Source organism: Watersipora subatra, chromosome 10, assembly GCF_963576615.1.
Source record: "Watersipora subatra chromosome 10, tzWatSuba1.1, whole genome shotgun sequence".
NCBI classification, from domain to species: domain Eukaryota; kingdom Metazoa; phylum Bryozoa; class Gymnolaemata; order Cheilostomatida; family Watersiporidae; genus Watersipora; species Watersipora subatra.
The window spans coordinates 14,521,307-14,546,540 of NC_088717.1; the positions used below are offsets into that span (position 1 = coordinate 14,521,307).

General features: G+C 36.3%; 3 protein-coding genes across 5 annotated transcripts in view; 1 reads left to right on the forward strand and 2 right to left on the reverse strand.

The window, feature by feature from the left end:
• Positions 1-9,121, reverse strand: part of LOC137405709 (TBC domain-containing protein kinase-like protein) — a 28,216-nt gene extending 19,095 nt beyond the window's left edge. The window contains exons 1-8 of the mRNA XM_068092068.1: positions 8,906-9,121; positions 7,021-7,093; positions 6,277-6,388; positions 4,736-4,809; positions 4,312-4,489; positions 3,136-3,270; positions 861-922; positions 596-762 (exon numbers count right to left, since the gene is read on the reverse strand). Coding sequence (XP_067948169.1) covers positions 596-762; positions 861-922; positions 3,136-3,270; positions 4,312-4,489; positions 4,736-4,809; positions 6,277-6,388; positions 7,021-7,093; positions 8,906-9,098 — 994 coding nt within the window. The 5' untranslated portion in view covers positions 9,099-9,121. The remainder of the gene's footprint in view (positions 1-595; positions 763-860; positions 923-3,135; positions 3,271-4,311; positions 4,490-4,735; positions 4,810-6,276; positions 6,389-7,020; positions 7,094-8,905) is intronic.
• A 1,638-nt stretch (positions 9,122-10,759) lies between these two features.
• Positions 10,760-24,674, forward strand: LOC137406558 (charged multivesicular body protein 6-like). 3 transcript variants are annotated; one of them, XM_068093154.1, is made up of 5 exons: positions 10,760-10,848; positions 21,055-21,249; positions 21,846-21,943; positions 22,285-22,488; positions 23,977-24,674. In XM_068093154.1, the coding sequence occupies exons 2-5, from the start codon at positions 21,072-21,074 to the stop codon at positions 24,136-24,138; spliced, it is 642 nt and encodes a 213-aa protein (XP_067949255.1). In that variant the 5' UTR covers positions 10,760-10,848; positions 21,055-21,071; the 3' UTR covers positions 24,139-24,674. The 3 variants fall into 3 exon arrangements, with proteins under 3 accessions (XP_067949255.1, XP_067949256.1, XP_067949257.1); XM_068093155.1 differs by having other exon boundaries at positions 10,846-10,986; XM_068093156.1 differs by lacking the exon at positions 10,760-10,848 and adding an exon at positions 20,199-20,436.
• LOC137406557 (cullin-4B-like) overlaps positions 24,301-25,234 on the reverse strand; it is a 31,091-nt gene continuing 30,157 nt past the window's right edge. Inside the window, exon 16 of the mRNA XM_068093153.1 lies at positions 24,301-24,817. Within this exon, the coding sequence (XP_067949254.1) occupies positions 24,722-24,817 (96 nt within the window). The 3' untranslated portion in view covers positions 24,301-24,721. The remainder of the gene's footprint in view (positions 24,818-25,234) is intronic.

A 25,234-nucleotide genomic window follows, 5' to 3' on the forward strand; every position in this document is an offset into this window, starting at 1 on the left:
CCTATGTATTGTTTTATTATCGGTTTTGGAAAATAAAGCAGATGCGGCTTATATAAGGGTGCGGTTTATAGTCCGAAAAGTACGGTAATAAAGTTTTTAATTCTCATTATTATTAGAGCTTCCAAAGAAAACTACTATCCCGAAATCACCAAGGGTGGAGTTGTCTGCACTATCTAAGAAAACATTTTACAGACATTATCTCAGAAGGCTGCAAGAAGGTGGCACCACCAATCTATCAATTGGTATTTGAATAAAAGCATCCTGTCAATAAATAGCCTCAGGTCTTACAAACAATATTACTAGTAGAACCAGATATTTAGATAGCATGATTTCCGCACTGATCTTATTTGCAAATATTGCATTACTTGGGTTATCTATCTGAATAAATGGCTATATTTGAAAAACTACTATCTGAATAAAGCAGATCATCCTTTTGACTTTTTCCATTTGTATGAAAGATTTCTCTGTTATCTCAATAATACAGGGCGACAGGTATAAAGAAAGCCCCCAACCACCTTCAACTTTGACCACCATCAATGCAGTAATTGGCTAATCCAAGATAGCCTAGTTCACTATATAGAAATGCAAGCCCTACCATCTCCTATGTCTTCCTCAGCAAAATCTTTTATCTGCTGGAGAGTAAGATCAGCACATCTAAGATCACAGCTGAACTTGAGGGGCTTGTATTGCGGTATGATGCAACCAATTAGCTCAGGCTTCACTGTGAAATATGATAGAGACAGCAGCTCTCCCGCCCGCATTCTGCCAAACACACGTACATATAGCCTAACTTGTTATTAAGCATAGTGAATACAACCAATCCAGGAAATATATGGACATAGCAGTAGTCGAGAGCTGACCTTGAACTTGGGTCTACGACGAGACAGAACTTTACGAGCTCCAACAGCCCCGCATCCAAAGCCTACAAAACATATAGGTGGTTGCAGTTTCTCTGGGCATTGATGCAATGAACAAGTTCAATAAAACTGTACAACATATTAGCTCAAGTACCCCGACAGTCTAGTGCATCGCGAACGATCATCAGGTGCAACGATAAAACATGGAGAATAAATATGTGTACAATTATTCAGAAATGCTGGATGATAGTTGATTAATGCAATTGTTAGAGTGTGAAGCTGCAAAGCCGAATGTCACGGGTTTGAATCCCGTGCTATGCAAACCTTTTTTCTACCACTAACCGCTGCTTTAGATGAATGGACACACAGACACGGCTCTATTACAAAAAAGACTAGTTGAATGCCCGGCGTTGTACGAGTAATAAAAAAGGTTTTTGCACACAAAAAATAATTTTTAATGAACATATACAGCATCTACCTTTCTAACTTTTAAATGAAGGTGTTTGATTATTTCTGTTCGTGCTATAAGTTTAATTAAATATATGCTATACTTTTAGCATTCTAGGGAAGTCTGAGCACTTATTTTTCTTTTAGTAGTCAAAGCTGCTAACCGAAGCGTGCATATTTTAACCAATTGTTATTAAAGATAGGCAGATGTAATACGCATGTTTGCAATTATTCCATAGTATGACAAGGTGGATGCGTGGCGTAGTGGTTAGCTGCCCTTGTCAACAAAACTGGTGATTCCGAGTTAAATTACAGTGCGAGGAGGTGTATCTTCATGCGTATTTTATCGCTATCACTAGACATACGACAAACACACACTTAGATTTATATATGAAGAACACAAGTTATCAATGACTAGCATGAACTAAAGCCAGCTGCCAGCAAAGACTTGTGGTAATAGTGGTAAGCATAGCGGTAACTATAAATATAATCTATGAATAATCTTTAATAAAATAATAAATAATAATGGTATCTGACCACCCTTCTGTCCGTCGGAAGCCATGACTGGAAATTGGAAAGAGATTGCATCTTACAGGATTTGACCCCTTGACATCCAGCTTTGCTGCCCAGAGCGCTACCACCTGCATCACTCAACCTTGTCGCAATTCAAAATAATTTTGCAGATACCGACTACACATGATAATCTCTATTACAGTGCACTGGACTGCCAGGGTGCTAGTACTAGCACTTAGTAAGGAAAATAGTAGTTTTAGTAACAGAAATAGTGGCAGTTCTAGTAGTAGTTGCACAGTACAGTAGCAGGTAGTTGTACTTATGGTAGTCAATGTACAGTTGTATTGGTAGTAGAAAGATTACAACCGTGTTTCGTACCTGCAACCAATTGCTTATCTTGGCTGATGGCTATCGACTAGCCGGTAACTTATTAGTGAAAGTAAATTATTACCAGCAGCAGTAGAGTATTATAAATAGTAACAGATATGATACTAGTAGCAGTAAAGTAGTGTTAGTAGTATCTATTGTAGTAATAGTAGCTATTAGCTAGTAGATTAAGACAAAATCTCGTTTTCAACGGACTACAACTCATGACATCTAGCTTGGTAGACCGATACACTAACACCTGCATTAATCGATCGCCTGAGGGCTTAGGGTACGTCTAAATATTGGTGTGCCACATTATCGGCACACCCGACAATCTCTCACACGCGACTACCAGTGTAGTAGTATATATAATAAAGATACCCATATATGACGTTTACTTACCCAAGTGTGACAAAAGAAAAAACGAGATTTTAATAGCTAACTATGAGATTCTCATTTTTAAACTGATATTTTAAAATTTGCATCGACTAGACGCTTTACGTTATATGGATTTTTTTATGTAATATGAAGCAAAACATTTACATAAATTCTTTATGTTAATTATAATTTACATTACAGGAGGTTTACATTATTGGAGCGTCTATTGTAGCTAGACAAAGACCAAACCCTTAACAAGTGCAAAACTAAATGATTGTGAACAGGAAATAAGAAAGGCTTCTACAAAAAAAAGTAATGCCAACTCCATTTGCGAGCAGACTTCGGTGTGGCTACAAAAGTGGTTCACCAAAACAGGCAGTTGCCATTACCGATGTTGCCAGCCAACAATATCCATACATATACCAGCGATACCGCTTGCAGTCGTCCAATCGCAGACTCATAACCTTCCTTCGGATGTGCAACCGACAGCCACAGGAAGTGGCTATATTTGTATAACGCTTGAGTGACCACTATAGTGAACAATCTTAGAATATTGACGGCTAACTTAACTAACCTTAAAATTCTTTTGAGCAACTTCAGAAAAGGTATGAACCAGCACATCGAAGGCGCAGCGAGTATTATCAAGAAACAGTTGGAGAAGGGAGGAAATAACATCAGAGACTGGCACGTCCGCCCACAACAGCTCTCCCTAAACAAAACAAATGGACTAGACATGGTACGTAAATAAAGTCAAGGAGCTTTAAAAAATATTTATTGATAACTGACAAATTAGCTGGGCTAGTCATCGTACAACCCCATATCTTCCTAAAAACAGCCAGAGGAAAAAAGGCTTTTGATAGATCGATGTACTAGCTTCATGCTTCACGCAGTCCTTTTAGCAATCTACTTCTGTTGCATGCAAGTATATATAGAGTTGTGCTTCCTGCCTTTAGACAAATTAGGGCCTGCCTTAAGCGCTTTCTGCCTGATAAGACAACTTCCGGCCTTCAGTTATTGTTGACTGTGACATAAACAGATAAGACCCCTAGTAACAAAATATTTGAAGAGAGAAAATGAAATAGAGTGATAATAGACATATGAATGGACTAAATAGTTTTGTAAGATGTATTTACAATATGTAATATATATTTTTAAATATATGGAAACAATTTTCCTTGGAAAAACATTACTATGTACATACATAAGGAATAACATATGCATAAACGAATAAAATATTATACAATTTATTACATAGAATACCAACAGCTGCTGCAACATACTAACTTAGCTAGTAATAGTAATAGACACAACTCCCCTCAATATACTAACAGACATGGAGATGCAACTTCCATCAGTATTTTAATAAACACAGAGATACAACTATAATATAATAATAGACATAGATACACAGCTCTTGTCACCATCTTAGCCAGCATGGAGATGACAACTCCTGTCACAATTGATACAGACATGGAGACATACCATCTATTGATATCCTAATATACATAGAAACACAACTCCCATCAGTATTTTAATAGAGATGGAGATACAACTCCCATTAGTATTTTAATAGGCATAGAGACACAACTCCCATAGATATTTTAATAGACACAAATACGCCATGCTTAGAGGCATAAAAACACAAATCCTTTTATTGCACCAATATAAAAAGTCATAATCACTTCATTGCAGCAGTTGGATTAATGATCCAACATAGATTAATGCGCTAATAGAGGAGAAGACAACTTACAGCTATGCACTGAAGCAAGACAATGCCGAGAGACCAGCTGTCCACATTAGGAGCTGAAGGTGGATTCAATAGTTCCGTAGCATCGCTGGATGACAATGTGCGACGCTTAGCAACACCCTCTACCGCTAGCAGCTGACAGTCATGAAGAAACACTTCGGGTGCGGTGTAAACGGGACTTCTGAAGATGAGAGCAACAATTATTAATACCTGCGCCATGTAATTATATAATGTTGACCTTGTACTGTAGAACTTATGTGAGAACTGACAGTTCTTAGTTAAATCAAGATGAAGGCGTCACATGTTGGTTTCCCAGTGCATGACAAAATGATAGGTAGATAGGCATATAAGGAACATTTTTTTGAGTGTCAGAGAGAAACTCTGATACAGAGTAAGACAACTTCTAGATTATCAACTATTCACATACCCGATAGGAAAGGGTACAGAAGCGCCATTCTCTGTCATATAGTAAAGACCATAGCCAGATAACTTGACACTACCCTGTAATAAAGAAATAACCTTGTAAGCTCGGTTAAAACATTGTTGTCAGGGTATATTAACCCTGGAATAGAAGTATAACCCTTTGAAGACATAGCCATGTAATAGAGGTATAAACTTGTAGTTAAGGTTTGTATAACCCTGTAATAGAGGTATAACTCAGGAATAGAGGTATAACTCAGGAATAGAGGTATGTATAATCATTTACAGATATCTCTTAACAAATACATACATTTGTTAGGATGGGATAGTCAAGGATAAAATAACTAGGGACCAACCTAGTAGCTCACTAAAGTACGAAGCAAACAGATTAGAAATAACGATCCCTAGTTGATTCATAACATAAAGAAACAAAAAATAGTGTAAATGCTTGACATTTCTGTAGTTAACTCCGTGCATCAGTTGAGAGAGAGATACCTAGTGACTTACAAAAAACTTCTGTAGTTACCTAATTAATGCATCCAATGGTTATCATTGAGAGTGAGGCACTTAATGACACACAAAAAATGATGGTGCTCCAGAAACAGTGCTAATTCTCAGAGCACTTCCTGTATAAGAATTATATTAGAAAGAGGAAACATGTAACTGCTGACCCCGTAAAATACGAGTAACAACATACTTCAGAAAGTGTTGCCTAGAATTTCCGACATAGATGTTTGATGACACTCCTACTTTTATTCTAGAAATTTCCAGAAAAATACAATGGCAAATAACCAGCATAAAAGCCTTCCTTTAGGTTATGAGTGTTTTTTGTAACTCGAAAGACATACAAGAACATATATAAAAGACTATCTGTGCCTCCCAGCATTGCTCGGGTATTAAAAATCAGCTTATAAACAATGAGAAGCGATGAGATTGGTGTACCAATTGCTGGCAGGCAACTCTCCAGCAAGTGGCAGGCCATTGCCAAGTGGCAGGCCATTGCCAAGTGGCCTGGCACATTGCCAATGGAAAATTCCACTAAGCTAGTTAGTCAGCTTCTAATGTTGATAGGCAATGACATTGCGTCAGCATTGTTGCCCAGCTACACTATTCTAATAATAGCTATAGCTGGAGGGACAGACATACTTTGAGAAATATATATATATATATATATATATAAAAGAATAAGAAATTAACTAAATCAGACAACCTGGTTGTTTGAATTATTCTGATTCTGAATCATTCACCTGATTCTTTTAATAAACTATATAATATTCACAAGACATGTAAGTATACCAGCTCTCATGTGAGTCGCTTTACAATAAGCATAAACAAATCGTTGTTAGGCAGCAGTTTCAGAAGAGACCCAATCATTGACATTCTACCAAACATTTTATTTATCAAATCAAACAACTTTCTAGGGCATAATTCTCAGAATGAAATAGAGTAAACATTTCAACTCCCATAAACTTTATATATTATAAAGAAACCGTTAAGTAGAATGTTATGATCCAAGGCTTAACTTTCTGACTAGGTATAGATACTTACTTGAGTGTTGAGTTGCACATTCTCAAGAGATAAGTTCCTATGGACGATCTTCCGAGAGTGCAAATAGTCAAGACCAGAAAGGATTTCATAAGCGAGTCTATGCACCTTGTCCCTATGAAATACTAATCATATGGTCTCCAAAAATTCAAAGCATTGCATCAACTGATTGATGAAATCTGAAGCTACTGATAGATTTACTTAGATATTATGAAGTATGTAAATTCTCTTCACAGAATGCTGACAGACTATCAAACCATCATTGCATGAAAAGGAAAAGCATCAACTCTACCACGAGGACAGTGTGAAAAATAGTTTTGTTGTGGATACGTGTCTGGGAGACCGATACTAATCATATGGTATAACCATATGATAGCATATGATAGCATATGATATCATATGGTATGACCATATAACCATATGGTATAGCCTGCGAGGCACCTTTAGGCATCGCAGGCCATATGATCGAGAAATGGTTGATATAATTTGATTAGAAACAAGAGAAACTATGGATTTAGTAAGAGACCATCGGCACGTTCAACCTCTAACCAAACTTATCGCACTAAAATGTTACAACAGCTGACGATTCAACTAAGCCACCTAAAACTAATTTCTTCTCACTTTATGTGAACTTTAGCTTTCAATTTTGAGCTGTACACATAACTTTCTAAGCTTGATTTTGGTTATAGCGTACAGTATCAACTTATGTTACATGGACAGTGTGAAAGAAAGGTCTGTTGAGAATACCTGTCTGGGAAACTATGAGAAATATGCAGAGACAACTTGTCAGAATGACCCTCGCTCACCACAATAATCTGCTCTGCAAATACACAGTCAATCAAAGATGTTGTATAACTTACTTGTAGATAACACTGTACAATAAAAAGCATCGTGGTACACTAAATCGACTTTATCGGCTTCTATCAATCACAGTCAAACACCGACTTACAATTAAATAGGTTTACAAATAAATATATGAAATGAAATTTGAATGAGTACTTGTCCCAACATATAAAGTAATTTCTAACACACGCCATCAGACATTTCTCAAAGCATTACAGTTTTGTAAGTAAAATAGCTAATAAAAATTAAAAACAAACCATAAAATATTAAGATAATATAAACTGTATCCATCGCAAATTATAGCGTTTATTCCTACTCATCGTACTACATTGCGTACAACTTCACAAGTACGCGGAGTTGTAGGCTCCACGTACTTAAGTCATGGAGTACGTGGAGCCTACAACTCCACGTACTTCATGACTCAAGTACGTGTAACAAAATCCACATACTTAATGATAACATAAATATTAAAAATAACAAAAATAATAAAAATAAATTTACTTTTTGTTATGTGAAACAAATAACAAAAAATGAATTAATTTTGTTATTTGCTTCGTGCTCCCATGCATGAAGCAAGTAACACAGCAGATTCACTTTTTATATTGCCATTTGACCAAACTAATTGAAACCTAGGCATAGTTTTTGTCTCAAGTATATAATGAGTATATGATGAGTACGTGATGAGTATGTGATGAGTACGTGATGAGTAGGTGATGAGTAAGTGATGAGTAGGTGATGAGTAGGTGATGAGTAGGTGATGAGTAGGTGAAGAGTATGTGATGAGTATATGATGAGTACATGATGAAAAAATCATGAGTAGGTGATGAGTAGGTGATGAGTAGGTGATGAGTAGGTGATGAGTACGTGATGAGTACGTGATGAGTACGTGATGAGTACGTGATGAGTACGTGATGAGTACGTGATGAGTACGTGATGAGTACGTGATGAGTACGTGATGAGTACGTGATGAGTACGTGATGAGTACGTGATGAGTACGTGATGAGTACGTGATGAGTACGTGATGAGTACGTGATGAGTACGTGATGAGTACGTGATGAGTACGTGATGAGTACGTGATGAGTACGTGATGAGTACGTGATGAGTACGTGATGAGTACGTGATGAGTACGTGATGAGTACGTGATGAGTACGTGATGAGTACGTGATGAGTAGGTGATGAGTAGGTGATGAGTAGGTGATGAGTAGGTGATGAGTAGGTGATGAGTAGGTGATGAGTAGGTGATGAGTAGGTGATGAGTAGGTGATGAGTAGGTGATGAGTAGGTGATGAGTAGGTGATGAGTAGGTGATGAGTAGGTGATGAGTAGGTGATGAGTAGGTGATGAGTAGGTGATGAGTAGGCGATAAGTAGGTGATGAGTATATGATGCTAAAAGTAAAATGAATATTGAGTATTTATAACATAATTGCTAGTGTTTAGTTTATCAAGCAATTTTAGAAAAAATCTACAAAATTCTTCAAGAACAATCATTTTCACAAATTTTCAGAGCGAAATTACTATTATAATCAAAAATCCTCTAGATTAATAAAAGATTAAATAAATGCACTATTCACACTGCATTTACATTGACCAACACCTTTTTTTCAACAAGTCGTGTTAGATTATCAGCTATATATCCGATACCTACTAAAGATCACTTTTTCATTTCCACAATAATTGATTGAGGAAACTTTATGACAACATATTGAAATAAAACTATTAATAATGTTACTAAAACATACTGGTTAGTTAAAAGGAATCTCAAGATAACCAAGCTAGTGGAAAACTTACCTCGCTTGGCTCTAGTTAGGTCAATGTAGGAGCAAAGGTTAGGGTGTTCAATAACAGTCAGCAGTTGGAACCTGCCTATGATTCTGATAGAGTTGGGAGTGAGAGGTAAACCGTTAGACCCACACTGATCATTGTCATGGGAGGAAGCAAAAAAGGTGGTTGCTTCCAGATGGCCATCTGCCAAAGGCCCCATGTTATAATGTGAACAAATTGTAATGAATCTAAAATAAACCAAACCGATCATCAATTGCGGAGTTGAGGAATATTTGGGTAGCAAATAGTTTATACTTTTGAAGCGCAAATAAAAATATTGAATGTATTGTATTCAATATACATTATTATGCAATCAACTATCAAGTAAGAAATCAGAAAGATTCAGGCATTGAAGATACCACTGTTTTCATTATGACAAGATAAGTCAGGGTAATAAAAGTACACAAAAAAGTTGCTTGTGCACTTCATAAAAACAAGTGTTTGTACATTTGTAAAAACAAACGTACAAACATTTGTATATTATATAACATAGTTTTTATTAAAATGAGTTAAAAACATTGTTTGCCTATAGTCTTACGATTAAGAAAAAATGTGATAATCAAAGCTATCAGCTATTTGATCTAGACTTGTCAAATGACTAGGCAGTGTTGTGAACTGCAACCTTTGATGAGATTTGGAAAAATCTTAATAAGATTCCAACCCCGTAAAAAAATCCATGTTTTTCACATCATTAACCCTCTCACTAAAATATTGACTCTACAAGAATGACGAAGAACGATTAAGGGCGGACTAAACATCCTATGTGTACCAGCCATCGTAGATGAACACAGTTTGCTATTTGTCAAAACTTGTGCAATTTATGTTTTAGTTCACTTGAAAAACTACTGAGGCTGTAAGAATGGAAAAGCTGGAACATTCAGAAGTAAATAAACTAAGCCAAATGCGTATAATATCCCTGGTTTCCCGTTCATTTTTTTCCATATATTATATATAGGGACTTAGAACTATTGTAATGTGCGTTGAGAGTTGCTGCAGTCTTACGTTTATAAAAAAAATTGTTCCAAAAGTTGAACTGTTTTAAATTAATTGGTACTCGTTTGCCAACTGGTGACATTGTTAATCTGCTTGTTTAAAACTGCTTGTGTTTGATTCTTTAATAAAAAGATAAGCGTTTAGCTATTAATAAAGCCTGTCTCCCTCTTAGAATTAAAATACTTTTGCAGTGAACAATCAGACCCTTGATGGGCGTATTTTAAAACTTTTTTAAGCATTCCAAGAAGTTTGGATGCTTTAGAAAAAAAACTTTATTCATGTTTTTCCCAATTGAGATCATTAATCAACTCAATATTTAAGTAGAGATGGGAATTGACATCCCTGTCTTATATCTGTTATTTATATTTAATGTATATTATTTGTCACATTCGTTAAAAGTTTTGTAAAATAAGCAGCTTTGGTCTTTTCGGTTGTTTCAACTCACGTATGTTACACGTAACTATCTGTTAGAGGTATTGGAACGAGTGCACACTAGAAAGACTGCCGACTAGAACTAACACCCAACTTGTCCAGATCCAAATGCTTCCAATAATGTGCAATAATTGAAGTTGGTCAAACGTTTATTAGCGCATACAGTGTGTAATACAATTTTCTGCTGCCGATGGTAGTTTATTTGAATACGAGTTTGGCGTTAGCTTTCATTGACGTTTAGGCTAGCATGTATTTATTACAGCTACATGGGTATATTTCATCTAGGAACTGCTTAGAACCGAATAATATTATGCTCGAAATTGACTCGCTAAAAAATTTGGCTTAAAAACCATAGCCAAACAGAATAAAAAGTTATTTTGGTACGCAGTCTATCATCACGCAAATGGGACTTCCAGAAATAATTTGGATACCCCCATTGACCTAAAGATCGAAACTTTGATTTGGTTCGACGTCAGCTTGTTCGGGTAGTCATAATTTGAGCTCATGATATAAATACATTTTGCGAGAATTAACCTTATTGCGTATAACTAAGAAGGGCATAATACATTCTTCACTGCCTATATTTGGAACATTATGGAAACCTATATAGATAACAATTCGAGGTTTGGTATAGGACTTAGCATTCACTATACTAAATATACGTTAAAGTTTACTGTATAAGAATGGCAACATCAGTGTTTTAAAAATCTAATGAAAAAAAGGAGATGAGATTGAAATATGGTAAAAAGTACGACTATGTCAGGAGAAGATATGTAGCCTACTATGACAGTAAATGGTAAGAGGGAGATCTTCAAAAGCAAGCACATTAGACGTGATGGGTTTGCTAAATGTTTTTGCATTCTTACTGATTACATACCAGTAAGAAAAATCTTGAATAGGAGCCCTCGTCTGCGGTTCCAATATATATATATATATATATATATATATATATATATATATATATATATATATATATATATATATATATATATATATATATATATATATATATATATAGTCGGATCTCCCTTTTACGCCACGTGACGTCCTAATCCTGGTTAAGGTTCTAACGAGTCATTCGTAGTCTCAGAACCTATAACGTGCATAAACACATATATAACACACCTCTTTTTTTCTTTTGGGCCCTGAGCATAGACACAGTAACTATGGGGTTCAAACATAGTTCGCAAGCTTCCCAAATGTGTTAAATGAGAGCCTGGTTAACATACATGAGCAAAGCGCTAGTCTGTGGACCAGATGTCAACCTCGTACTGAAAGTGACCTTACCTGTATGAGTTGGGTCTTCCTCTTCCCATACTTACCCTTCGGGTCGTAGCAGCTCTCGCTAGCCTAACCTGTTGTCTTCAGCTCGAGCCTGTGAGCTCCAAGTACATACCTTCTCCTGTTTTACCTGCTTCCGTGCCTCGACTAGGCATCCAAATCATTTTCTCCTCCTACGGACTTTTTTGGGTCATTTGGGCCATACAAAAGGTAGATCATGAGCTCCTCCTCAGAGCCTGGCTTACCTTCTATCATGGCCTCCTGTGTCTCCATCCCTTTAGCCCAAGAAGAATCTTCTTGGGCTAGTATAGGTTATTGCCGAGACAGCATCCTCTGCATCTCCCTGATTGGAGGTGCGGGGAGCTAAAAGAGTCTCTTTGCCGACAGGCAGCTGGTTGTCTGTAGGTGTCTTTACCTTAGCCTGGATAGCAGGTAGCTTAGCATATTTTAGAACTTGGTTCTTCCCATCTCTGGGACCTTTACCTTTTTTATCAGATTTATTTGTCAAGTTTTGCAACTTGCCATCCTCTGAAAGATGCCAGCATAGACCAGCAGTAATAGGCCTAGAAGGCAACGATGTAACTGGCTTAAAACCATTCATACATAATGCATTTAAAACAGCCAATTATTTCAGCTGCCTCAACTCATTTATGCCCAAGAAGTTTTTGCTCAATCCTTTTACAACATGAACTTCAGTGACCATAGATCTGTATCTACTTCTCAACTGAAATTCTGCTTTACCCACTACTTTTAACTCAGAACCATCTATTGCAGTCAAAACAGTTTATGGCGCTCTTAACTGTAAATCTAACCTGTTGGCTGTTTTGTTGGTAATTGCTGAAACTTCAGCCCCTGTGTCAAGCACAAAGTCAACCTCAATACCATTTACCTTTAAAGTTCTTACTATCTTATTATCTTGTCATTTAGGACCAGATGAAGAAAACCTTACACTATCACTAGTATGGCGGGAGCATGTGTAGTTCCTGTTTTTCTATCTGAGCATTTGTCTATATTCCTGTCACTTTTGCTACTGCTACTTCTATCATAGTGGTACCTGTTAAGATCTCGTCTCCAAGAGTCCTCAGAACCATTCCTAGCACAGTCAATACTAGTATGGCCTTTCCTATTGCCAGTAAAGCATTTAGCAGCAGGACAATTGTGAAGCCGGTGCTGCCGACTACTACAGTTGTAACATTTATCCCTCCTAGGTGAAAGTTCACCCTTAGATCTAGTACGCCAATTATGTCTATCAGCACTTAAATCTCTGGGAGACCAACTAGATTTTCCATGTTGGCTCCTACATTCATGTCTAGTAGACTCATGACCTGAAGATCTACGCCCAACCTTGGGATACCTAATCTTAGACCTATTATTATAATACTCCTTACACTCCTGAAAAATTCTATGACCTTCTGCATATTCACTAGAGTAACAACTAGTGCTTCTAGTTTTATTTTTAGATTGCCTAGAAACAATGACCGCTACTTCTGAAACCTTAGTACCGCTAGCTTTAGCCTTAGCATTTTTTAATACAGCTTCTGAATCACGATCAAGTTGTCTAGCTCTGAGAATATCTGATAACCTCGCCCAATCTAAATCTCTTTCTTGCATCAATTGCCTACGTAGCTTTGGCTCTCTGAGTCCATTAACAGCTATCGCAAGAGCAAAATCTTTTCTGTTATTATTGCCACCAAAGTTTAAATTTCTGCTGAGTTTCTCAACTCTTAACATATAATCCTTTACATTTTCATCACATGTTTGAGAACAAGTAACTAATTTCATGGTCCTAATGTACACTGACTCTTTCCCACTATAAATTCTTTTTAGGTGTTCCATGACATGCTCATGAGTAGAATCATGTGACTCTAAACTAAATCCTACAAATTGTAAGGCCTCACGGTCATCCTTATCTATAGCACTCAATAGCACAAGCAGTTTAATGCATGCAACCACTAAAATTATCCTGACCTCCTTCAGCCTTACGTAAGTTTTACACATAAGCCTAATTCTGTTAGCCAAGACTTAGATGAATTAGCTACATCACTAGGGTTAATAACTAGCCTCGGGAAATCACTAACATTAAACCTCAATGCAGCTATGGTTAAAAACATCAGTGCCACTGCCACGATCACCATGCAAAAGTATACAAACACTTACCCTCACTCTTCCTGAAATGAATAGGTAACTAATCCCTGTAACACAATTACTAAACACTTATTTTTACACCATTTTCGAATGTCAACATGACTATTCGAATATTAAACACTTAACACTGTCACTTTTTCTTACACCACTCTTGAATGTCTACATGATAATTCGAGCACTAAACACTATCACTTTTTCTTACACCACTCTCGAACGTCCACATGACAGTTCGAGCACCAAACACTGTCAACACTTTCACTGAATATACCATCCTCCGCAAACCAAGTTTGCCTACGACGCCATGTTGTATTCCTACTGGTCACTTACCAGTAAGAAGAATCTTGAATAAGACCCTTTGTCTGCGGTCCCAATATATATATTGGGATCTTCCTTTTACGCCACGTGACGTCGTAATCCTGGTTAAGGTTCTAGCGAGTCATTCTTAGCCTCAGAACCTATAACATGCATAGACGCATATATAACATATGTTACCATAGTATTTTCTAAGATCTACAAACGGCTGACCTCAATGTTATTAAGAGATTAGAAAAACAAACAGGTTGATGGATTTTTAATGTCGTTACAAAAGGAAGTGAAAAGACCACTGCATTGCAGCGTGTTACCATTGACAAACTTGAATTTACCGAAGTATACCTTAAAGAAACCCAGAAAACACATGCGGATACACTAAGACAGCATACTGAAAAGACCAAACAACCAAAAGAAAACTGGCCAGTTTGTCAGGCAGAATGTAGAAGAGATGAAACAAACTGCCACTAATAGTAAACAAACAAAGGATGACCAGAAGACAGAATGAAATTAATACAGCAGAGACCAGGGAAAGTAATGCTATCTTATATGGTATGGCAGATTCTGAAGGCAAAATAGTCTTTGAACAGGGAAATGAGTTGGCGCAAAAACATTGCTTCAAACTTCTAAATAAGCTTGTTGCTGCCTGACGGTTTGAAAGCAAAACCAAACAAAATAAAACATCACGAACTATTAAAGTTATATTTGAAGTGGGAGTTTGTTAAAGGATTCAACACGGGCAACCAGAAGAGTGAGAAAGTTTTCTGCAAGATAGATATGAGCCAGGAAGTCAGAAGCCAGGAGTAGGCCAAAAGGGAAAATATAAGCCATTTTAAAGAGATTATGTTGAATGTGATATCACAAAAAATGATTTACAAAGCAGGAACCTTTTGGGAAATGGAAGTCTTAAAGACAGCCCACAAAGAACAAGCAAACAAATACTTAAATCTTTATGTAACAAACACGAAATCAGTCAAAAGTAAACTAACTAAATTACAATCTATGATACACACGCTAGTATGTCTCACGGAAACTTGCATAAACAAAACTATACCAATCGTACCATTATAATATATGTAATATGTAAATATAAGTGTAAAAATATATTCAGGAATCATACAAAGGTTTTCAGCGGTAAAGCACTTATGGCTTTAAATGAACACTCATGTCTAGTGAAGGTAGCTATTGTAAACAACATGGAGGACATTGTTATACTAAGAAAGAAACGTATTTATGATATGTTTTTACCACAACCCACACATTTTCCTGAAGGATTTTACAGGACTGTATGATTTTATTGAGAAGTTGAATTTGTGATACCTGGACCAAAATGCTATTAGGTGATATGAAGTTTCTGGAGATTGATTAAAAAACACTTCATTTCTTCATTTTTGGAAAACAATCTGTATTAGATGGTATTTGAAAGCCAACAGATGTCCGTCACAAAATTTAAGATCTGCTTTGTATTATTGGCACCTCACTATTGTTTGTGGTATTGATATCATTTTTTCATGGCTCAGTGAATATTGTGTTGCTACAGCCAGCATACAATTACATGTATGTCATAAAACAAAGAAAATGTTACTAAAAAAGAGTTGACCTGTATTCTGAGGCAGATGCTGGTTTATCAGAAAGCAGCCATGCAGAAATTTAGCAAGGAGCTAGAAAAAATGGACAGTCCTTATGAAATACAGGTGCCTTTTGACATAAAACCAAGAATGCACTGATGAGGTACATACCTGCATAAATTATTAAAATGTGCATCAAAAGATGTTTGAGCAGATAAACAGAGAAGCCATGAAAATAGCACACAAACACAGAAAAACCTGACTGAAGTACAGACAAATTCTTGTTACCCAAATAGGTATGTGAGAGAGAAATTGAAAACACGTTCAAACTATCAAAAGATAGTCTCAGTCTGAATACAGTTGAAGCCCACTGACAGAGATGATGGAGCAACCATTTTTTGTGTGTATATCTCAAAGTGTTTTGTGTATGGTTTATGTAAGCTTTGTAAGCTTTCTGCCAGCTTTTTGTTTTGCATTCACCTCGTAGCGACATGTTTGTCATGTTCCAAGTCAGTCTGAGAGAAATCAAATATAGTAAGGTGTACCAAATCAACACGAAACACTTGATGATTGACACAACGTGCTGAAACACTGAACAACTACTTTCAATGTAAATTTAATTCAAACCAAAGAATGAAAAGTGAGGAAAACTTTCATACAATAGAAAACGTAATAAATATTGAAAATCAAGATAGTGAAAGTTTTATTTGCAGCCCCGAAAATGGAAAATTGCTGTACCCGAAGGCCTGAAAAAATTGATTGACTGCTCCATCACACCTGCATGCCTGCAAATGATTTTCCAGCCTCTTTTGAGCTTTTGAATTGTTGCTACATAATGAATGTTGGCATGTTTAACCCCTACATATAATGGAGGTGAGCATGACTTTCCAAAACTATTGTCCCCATATTACTCATCAGTATAGCATGTGAAATGATCGAGCATATTGTCTTTCACTATATGAAAGAAAAATCAAACTGATATCCATATAGAAGACAGTCCAGCTTTCGAAAAGTATCATTCGTGACAAAATTGTATGTTACATGTAATGGTTTTAACACAACCCCTGCCCTGTTTTTAGACATACACAAAAACTGGCAAAGTTCTTCGTCAACTCCGAATGAGTAATTTTAAGCAGCGATCTAAGGACTCACAGCTCATAAGATGGCTTCTGGATTTACTCAGTAGAAGAAAGAAACGGGTGGTACTAAGTGACGATCGATCTAGTGAGCTTCTAGTAATATTAGGAGTGCTACGATGATTTACATCAATAATGTAAAGTTAGGCAATAAACTCTTGACACATTGCTTTATCAGATGATAAACAATGGAAAAGAATATAGATATTGTTCAACAGTGGTCTGTGACTTGGAAGGTGTCTTTCTTTTGGTGATCAGACTTTTCAGCCAAGCTACCTGTCGGGTAGTGTCACTATAGAGTATACAAACTCATTACGTTTGCAAGAGTTATAATGTACGACTACGTAAAATGTGAAAAGCATTGGCTGCAACGGCACAAAAGCAAGCATTATGCTTGGAGCCGTAACACATTCTATGGTGTCTCTGCGAAGGCCTAGCTTTTGGCTTATAGCATTCTATGACATGCAATCTTGGAATATGTTGATAGTGTGGCATTCAACCCAAATGACTACTTGAGGCAACTTGACTTGCATGACAGGCACTTGATAGACTGGACAGACATGGCTTGAGGCAATAAAGAACATATAGAATAAAGTCTGTTGGGTCTATCAACAAGCTTAAAGGCAGAGAAATTGCCATTGCTGCTCAAAGCGAGTTAAGACTGCAAACACTGGAAGCTCGATGGCAAAATTGCCAGCTCTCCCATTTGAGAAGGGAGGAGTGTCATAATGACCTTTCGTGTGCCTATGATGAGATCATTGACAGCCACGCACAGGTAACTAGGAAAACTCGGTGTGCTGCTAGAAGAGGATCAAAGTCTGTCTATGCCTCAAGCATCTATCATGATAGCTTCTTGTCCAGAACTATCAGGCATGAAAAAGGAAATCGAATCAATGCATTGGCTCTTCGCCATAACCTCGTTATATTACTAATAATGGGTGCTGACAAATAACTGAATCCATAACAGTGAGATGTTGTTGTTCTGCGGTATATTCCTGTTTAGCACGCATGAGGCATTTAGCTTACTACATTTTCAAGAGCATACTACAATATGAAGTATTCTAAGCAAACAAATATCTGCCAAAGGCCTGTGGTCACTTCAGCCGGTGCCCTGTGGCTGCACTCAAAGGCAGTAATAAATAGATTTATCCAGCCAGCCGCGGCAACAGGATGGGAGTGCAACATGTATTGACCTGTTTTTTCCCATTGGACAACATTCCCGGACTCCTGAGAGAGTGTGCTTGGTAAGAAAAAAGGTAAGGATGACTTGGCTTTTTCGCAACGCTGTTTTATGAAATATGACAATGATTACAGACTCTCATACTGGCTCAAACGTCATCAGGCTAACAAGAGTTGTGCTGGCCTGATCCAGATAACAAGTTGGCAAACAATGGCAGACAACACTTTGGCAAACAACAGCAGACTGTTCTGGAGAGTCGCAATCAAAACAAAGCTATAGTACGGTTTTAGTCGCTTCGACTGACTGCAAGAGAGAGAAGTAAACAAAAGATTTTATATTGAACATCTCATCAATTATTAGAAAACAGAAACACAACTGTAAAAAATAAATGACACATTTGTCAAAATTGGAATTTAGGAAGCGAAACGTATCGGAGAAACAAAACCTCAATCTACATCAAGCAATCATGTCTTCTGAAAGATGGTTTTTTTCTTACTATTTCACCTGTAAAGCAACAAACTAACAACACAAAAGCAGAACTTGTTACACTAATTATGTTTATGCTATAATGAGTTTACATTTGGAGTCTATTGTTTTATCGTTTGCTTGAAGCCATTAATCAACTTTCAATTGGACTCATGTCGTTGCAATTATTATTATTCGGGACCATGCTGATTTAGGGATGCTCAAGTCCATTTAATTGTCTATTCAGTTTTTCATTGGACTGGCAGCACTATTCATTATAATAGTAGTTTACCATATACTCAGTTTGGGTGTATTTAGTTATGATCTACAAATATTTTATGTTGCCAGAGTAGCCCAAATCTTGACATTATGCATGTAAGTAGATTGTATCTCAGTTTTGTGGAAATCTGGGTGAGAATTTCAATGTCATATCTGTCGGCGCTTATATATAAATATAGATGTGTTACCCAGCGTTGCCCGGGTAATAAAAAGTCTTTGGACAGAAAATCGATTTGTATTTAACATATAACAACATTTCCCATTCTAACTTTCAAACTACATATCATGAGAGAAGTGTTTTGTGTAGTTGAAATCAATTAAGCGGAAAATCAAAAAACAACTGTAAAGGTTTTAAAACTTTGTCAAACAGCTGTAACTTTCAAGCTATTAGCCACTGCCTCATTGCCATGTTGCTATTGCCTGCATTGTTGTCCAGCTACAATTATTGTAATAATAGCTATAGCCAGAATGACAGACAGATATACAATATAGACATACTTTGAGAAATGTATACATAGATTGCGATGTATAGTAACCATTTTGTTTAGCAACCACGTCTAGTAGAGCATACATATTTTTGTTGTGTAATCATTAAGCATTACCTTGTTCAAGTTATTTTCAGTAGCAGTTTTTAGCGTACTCATGCTATTGACACACTTGACTAATATTTTTTCAATTTTTACCATACCTTTCTTATAAAGCACAGGAAGAAGGAAAATAATTTGCACTAAATAAACTTAAGTAAATGTCCACTGCCTTTCCATTAATCCAAATTCCATTAATGTCTTAAAAATGTAGTCAATCAATATCTTTCCCAAGTCAATTTGATTACCTAAAACTATTCAATGCTTGTCTTCAACAAGTCTTCGAGAACGAGGTTAAGTTTTATTAGTTGCGCTATCACCTTTTCGATGTTAAAAGGCACTATATTTGTTAGCCCCAGTCACAGTCGGTTGGAAAATCTCAATATTCAGCAGTTTAAAACTTGAAAAGTGGAAGAGAAAAAAGGGAAAGAGTTGAGTGTAAAGAATAAATCTGCATCCTGAAGATACCAACAGTAAAAGTGTCAGTGTGCTGGTATCTGCAGATCGACCCTAAAATACAGCAGTTATTCACAATCATTCTAGTCTATAGACGATTGACACTAGCAAAAGCTTTTGAAAAGTCATCATAAATTCACGAACGACTTTAAATGGATGCAAGCGTATTGCCGAGGACAAAAACCATTTAACCTAATGTTGCTGGCTGCAAGATAGTATCACCCAAGAGCTTTATTTATAAAATTCTCGCGGTACAACACTCCAATGTTGCTTAGAGCAAATAACGTGGAATGAAGTTGTAGTAAATACAAATTAGGATTTTTATCCTGCTGAAGCACACATTAACCAAATGAGACTAGCAACTCGCCATGATCTTCTCTCAACATCAGAACATTTTTAAATAACACTAGTCATGGCTGTAATACTGTGTTTTCTAAGTAACTGCAGCTCAGCTTGAAGTACATGCAAGAACCTATTTTATAGAAAAGCTATATTTTAAGAGTAGCTGTTATAGTCTTGTTAAATTCATTCAAACTCTGAACTAACAGGGGGATGAAAGGGTTTTTGAACCATTTGCAGGTAAATTAAGGTGTTCACTATTTAGTAAAACTGAGATGGTTTAGTGCATTCGGAGCTGTTGCCTGAAGGATAACAATTAAAGAACAGCTAGGTAAATATAATCACCACAAAATTGATTAATTAGGTCATGAACAAATAGATCGAGCGAAAAGTTAATGTTTCTGTATATAAATCTCAGTATTTTTCATGTGTCTGTTGGTTTAACTGTCATTCGTGTGTCCAGTTATAGTGATTGAGTTTTAGTCACGAAAATTGCACTTTGCACTGAGTATGAACTTGGGATTTAGGTCTGCATACTGGTATGCTAAACCTTTAGACTACATGTCCAACTGGCCATAGTGATGAATAATTGCGCACATATTCATTCCATCGGTTAAAATAATCACACTTGAAGCACTTGGAAAATTACTATTGGTTTTTAACTAGCATGCTTGATTATTACTCGTAACGATTATTAAGCTGGCTTCAAATGCTGCTCTTATTATAGTAAAAATCTAGACGAAATTAAGCTACTAGCTTACCTGGTAAGTTACTTAAATCTATTGGGTAATTATTTTATTACCCGTGCAACCCTAGGTATTCACATAGTTTAGAATAAACTATAAGGTTTTTGAAATGTTAACATTTGATAACAATAGTCACTGTAAAAGGAATTGTTTGGTTGGTTCAAGGAGCATTTTTAACGTAATTTATCACTCCTGTCTTTTAGTGAATAGGATCGAGAGAATGGGCAATCTTTTTGGGAAAAAATCTAGTACCAAACAGCAGCCATCACGGGTTACAGAAGCAGACAAAGCAGTTTTGCAACTTAAACAACAGAGAGATAAGTTGAAGCAGTATCAGAAGAAGATTCAGTCGTCTCTAGAAAGAGAGCGACAATTCGCCAAAAAACTACTAAGCGAAGGTATGGTACATATGAACAGTTTCTTTTGTTACGCTTTCCTTAAATATTGTATGTCCGTTTTTATTCATTATACTAAAACCTTCACGTTTTAGCGGTTCTTTTTGAATTTGGTCTTTTTTTCTGCATTATATAGCAGTATTGGCCTAGTCACTGGTTGAGTGTTTCCAAACTCAATGCATTCTTCATAATTGATGCAGCCATTTCTTGAGAAAATTAAACACCTTTCAATTTATACTGGTCTTAACTGTGACCACATAAGTTACAAGCCCAACATTGTTACATAAGGCTAATGTTGTAACAAAATAACAATCTAATATTTGTGCAAAGCATTTCACAAATATTTAATACTTTTAGCATAAATTTTCTATTTGTGTCGGATAATAGTGACATTCATACCATGCAATATAAAACTTATTAATCTTTACATTCATAGATATATTGTTATAAAAGTAAGCGCTGTTTAAAGTATTCACTTTAATAAGACAACTCCAATAATGCTTTGCTCAAGATACACAATACAAGCTTTGTTCAATTTAAAATATATTAATTTGTATGTGATATTGTATCATCAATTGTATCATGGCTTTTATTGGCAGGTAACAGAGACAAGGCAAAGCTTTTGTTACGAAAGAAGAAATTTCAAGAAGGGTTAATCGACAAAACAGAATCTCAACTTGAGACGATCGAGCAGCTGGTCAGTGCTTTATGTTTAGTGTTGTCACTCTTTCTTACATTTGTCATTTTTAAGCGGGAATATTTTTAGCATTTGTGAATTGCATTTGAATTATTGTGGAATTTTCAACAGGTTTCAAGGCCCTATTTATACAAATTGACTTCTGAGGCTCAATCTTATAAAGACAATGTTTTACCTCTTGAGCTTTGTTGTCTCGGCATCATTTCGAACTGACCTTTGACTTATAGTGCAGCAATAAAATGTTGGTTCGGCACCACGTTAGTTACAAGTAATTATCAAAGTCATTTTTGTTATACATGTATTTGTTGTTGCTCTTTTCTAAGTCTATATTCATTCTCCAGGTTCACGACCTCGAGTTTGCCCAGATTGAGTCACAAGTGCTTGAGGGTTTGAAAAAGGGAAATGAGTCACTCAAAAAAATGCAGCAACTCGTTTCATTGGATGAAGTCGAAAAGATAATGGATGAAACTGCAGATGCGGTTGAATATCAAAGACAAATCAGTGATCTTCTTTCTGGAGGGCTTACGGATGACGATGAAGCTGATGTACGTATGATAATAAAATTTGCAAACGATTTGTGCTTATCCTTTGCGCTGTATTTATTAGATCAAATGGTCAAAGTTCTGCCTCTTTTGGCCTGCCGAGCATTGACTAATTTCTTTGATAACTTGTAGAATTTTGTCAGAGAATAATTGAAGGATGGCTCTATAGTCCTGGATTTTACTAGTGCTGTCAGTTAATACACGAATTTATTTTTTCGGTATAAAACGCTAGCTAGTAAGCTTAAGCAATTGTAAATTTTTCAACATAGAGGTGAGCAGCCTAAGGTTTGGTTTCAAGACACAAAGTAATGATGTCAGTTTTTGCAAATAAAATGTATCATAATAGCAGCATTTATTATCATCGTGTAAGAGAGCATTGACCAGTTATACACAACCCTAAGAAGGCATGTAGATACTGAACATAGCGTTAAAAAACTAATTCGGATAAACAAATAGTTTTAGAGTTGTGTTCTCCTCTTTAATCTTGGTAGTAAATTGTTACTTTCAGTAAACGGCTATTTTAGCATGGCAATAGCTGTATGTTCTTTGCACAAACGCATCATATTGCAATCAAAAGGCATCTACTCATTTACACGACATTTATTATTAGGTGACAGATTTTGTATGCATATATTATTTCTTTTAATCAAAAGTCAAACATTAAAATTTCTCGAAAGGCAGACACCATTTCATAAGTTGTTTGACAAGTTGAAAGTTTGTTAAATCTATTATAATAAATCGCACGCAGTTATCATGCGTCGTCCTGTGACTCTGTATAAATATCATAGGTCTCTTCATTTTTTTATGATTTTGTACAAACTTCACACGCATATGCTCCGTGCCTTCCACCAGGTTGGCTGAAATATTTGGTTTTTAAAACTGTCTGGTTCCAAGAACCAGCTTCTTAAACACTCACCTGCTGTCGTTCTAGTTAGTATTATCTATTGGCTAAATTTTTTGGAGGTAATATTCTCCAAATCTCTGAATGGAAGGTGATCTCTTTTGGAACCTACCTGCAGCCAGAAAATGAAATCAGTTGCCTGGTATGGCAGATCATGTTGATAAATATGGGCTTTGTTGAGACAGAACAGGGTTGAATTCATCGTTAAACTTTCACATTAGTAAATCAAATTTTCGGCTTTAAGGATCACGAGAACAGCCACTGCCAACAGGTATCAACTGGCCATCCCAGTGAAGCGATATTTAATGACCATGCACACTGCAAGCAAGCTTTCCATTCTTCAGTCTGTCCAGGCAGTCATAAAATTTATTTTACTGATCTAAGCCCTTTTGCTGAAATTATTTAAGCAAGCCCAACACTGAATCCTCTTCATGTGTTATTATTTGAATGAAAGTTCTTACAATGTGTAAGTACTTTCTATGCACCAGTATGAGTTTTCTATCTGTAACAACGCTGCTCCTTTTATGTTTCTCTCGAGGCTTCAAGGACACTGCTTATCTAGCCATCGATGATCTCTTAATCTTTCGCAGGTACTTGATGAGCTGAGTGAGTTGTTGGCCGCGGAGTCAGAAGAACAAGAAGTAACCTTACCAGAAGTGCCAACTGAGGAGCTTCCATCCGGTGAACCAGTCCAAGAAACGCAGGGAAAGTCCCGGGAGAAACCAGCTAGAGAAGCAATGCTAGCATCATAGGGCAATGCCTTTTTATTTTTTATCCTATATTCATGGACTGAGTTCTTGACTCATTTTGCAGCGCATGTTTGTCAATATCAAGTTTTACTTCCATTTGTGAGAACCTTGGCGCATCAGATGAAATATCACTTGTTGTAGTAACTTACTGATGATGTAATAACGTCAGCACCTTCAACTCTTATATTATTGTTATAGAGGGTAAGACAGCGACTAATTTATCTTTAATACTTATCTTGTATCTTTTTCTTAAATGCTATAATAGATATTTATACTGGACAGAATAATGAAAAAATATAAATTGAGGCAAACAAGCGGTGGACTACAGAAATGCTGAGAACACCAAAGTTGTACCGACTCAAATTAACACTGCATTGCTATTACGGCTATATACAGTCAATGGCAATCTTGCACCACATATAGTATTCAAGAAATGTAGCTATGCATAAAACAGAGCCAGTTTCGAAATGCAATGATGCTATCACTTCCGGACACTATGTATCCCTTTAAAAGAAGATGACATCACAAACATGTGTTATCTGGACAGACACTGGCAATTTGTCATAGATATTGGACTAGGAGTGAGTTAAGCTTTGTAAATATATATGTTAGTGTTGTCATTGTCACGTTCCATGTAGTCTCTTTCGATAAGGCTTTCTATTCTTTTCTTCAAGTCTTGAGCCTGCAACAAACAGACAACTCTTCTAATAACAACTGGTTACGTAATTGAAGATGAACTTGCACAAAACTACTAGATTTTATCAGAAACGATCTGTGTTGTTCTATCATTTGCTATTGTTTCCAAGTTTCTTCTGACTATTAGGATTTGTCAAGAGTAAAATCGACAAAACTTTACGGTTAAAAGAATCTGAGGAAAAATATGTGCAAAATGATGTTACTAGTAGAGAGAGTTGATATCGGTAAATGTGTTCAAGTTGCAGGGTTACGCATCTCTTTTCGGTCATATCTTTGCAACTATAGACATAATCGCATCTTCGCTTGATCTGATCGTTTTAACCATGATCTAGTTTTGTCAATTTTAATCTTGAAACATCCTGGCAGTCAGATCACCTCCAACATTAAAAACAATCATAAATAT

Coding starts and splice junctions, on each gene's coding strand:
- LOC137406558 (XM_068093154.1), top strand. CDS start 21,072: ATGGGCAATCTTTTTGGGAAAAAATCTAGTACCAAACAGCAGCCATCA. Junction 21,250..21,845: donor CAAAAAACTACTAAGCGAAG/GTATGGTACATA, acceptor TTTTATTGGCAG/GTAACAGAGACAAGGCAAAG. Junction 22,489..23,976: donor CGGATGACGATGAAGCTGAT/GTACGTATGATA, acceptor AATCTTTCGCAG/GTACTTGATGAGCTGAGTGA.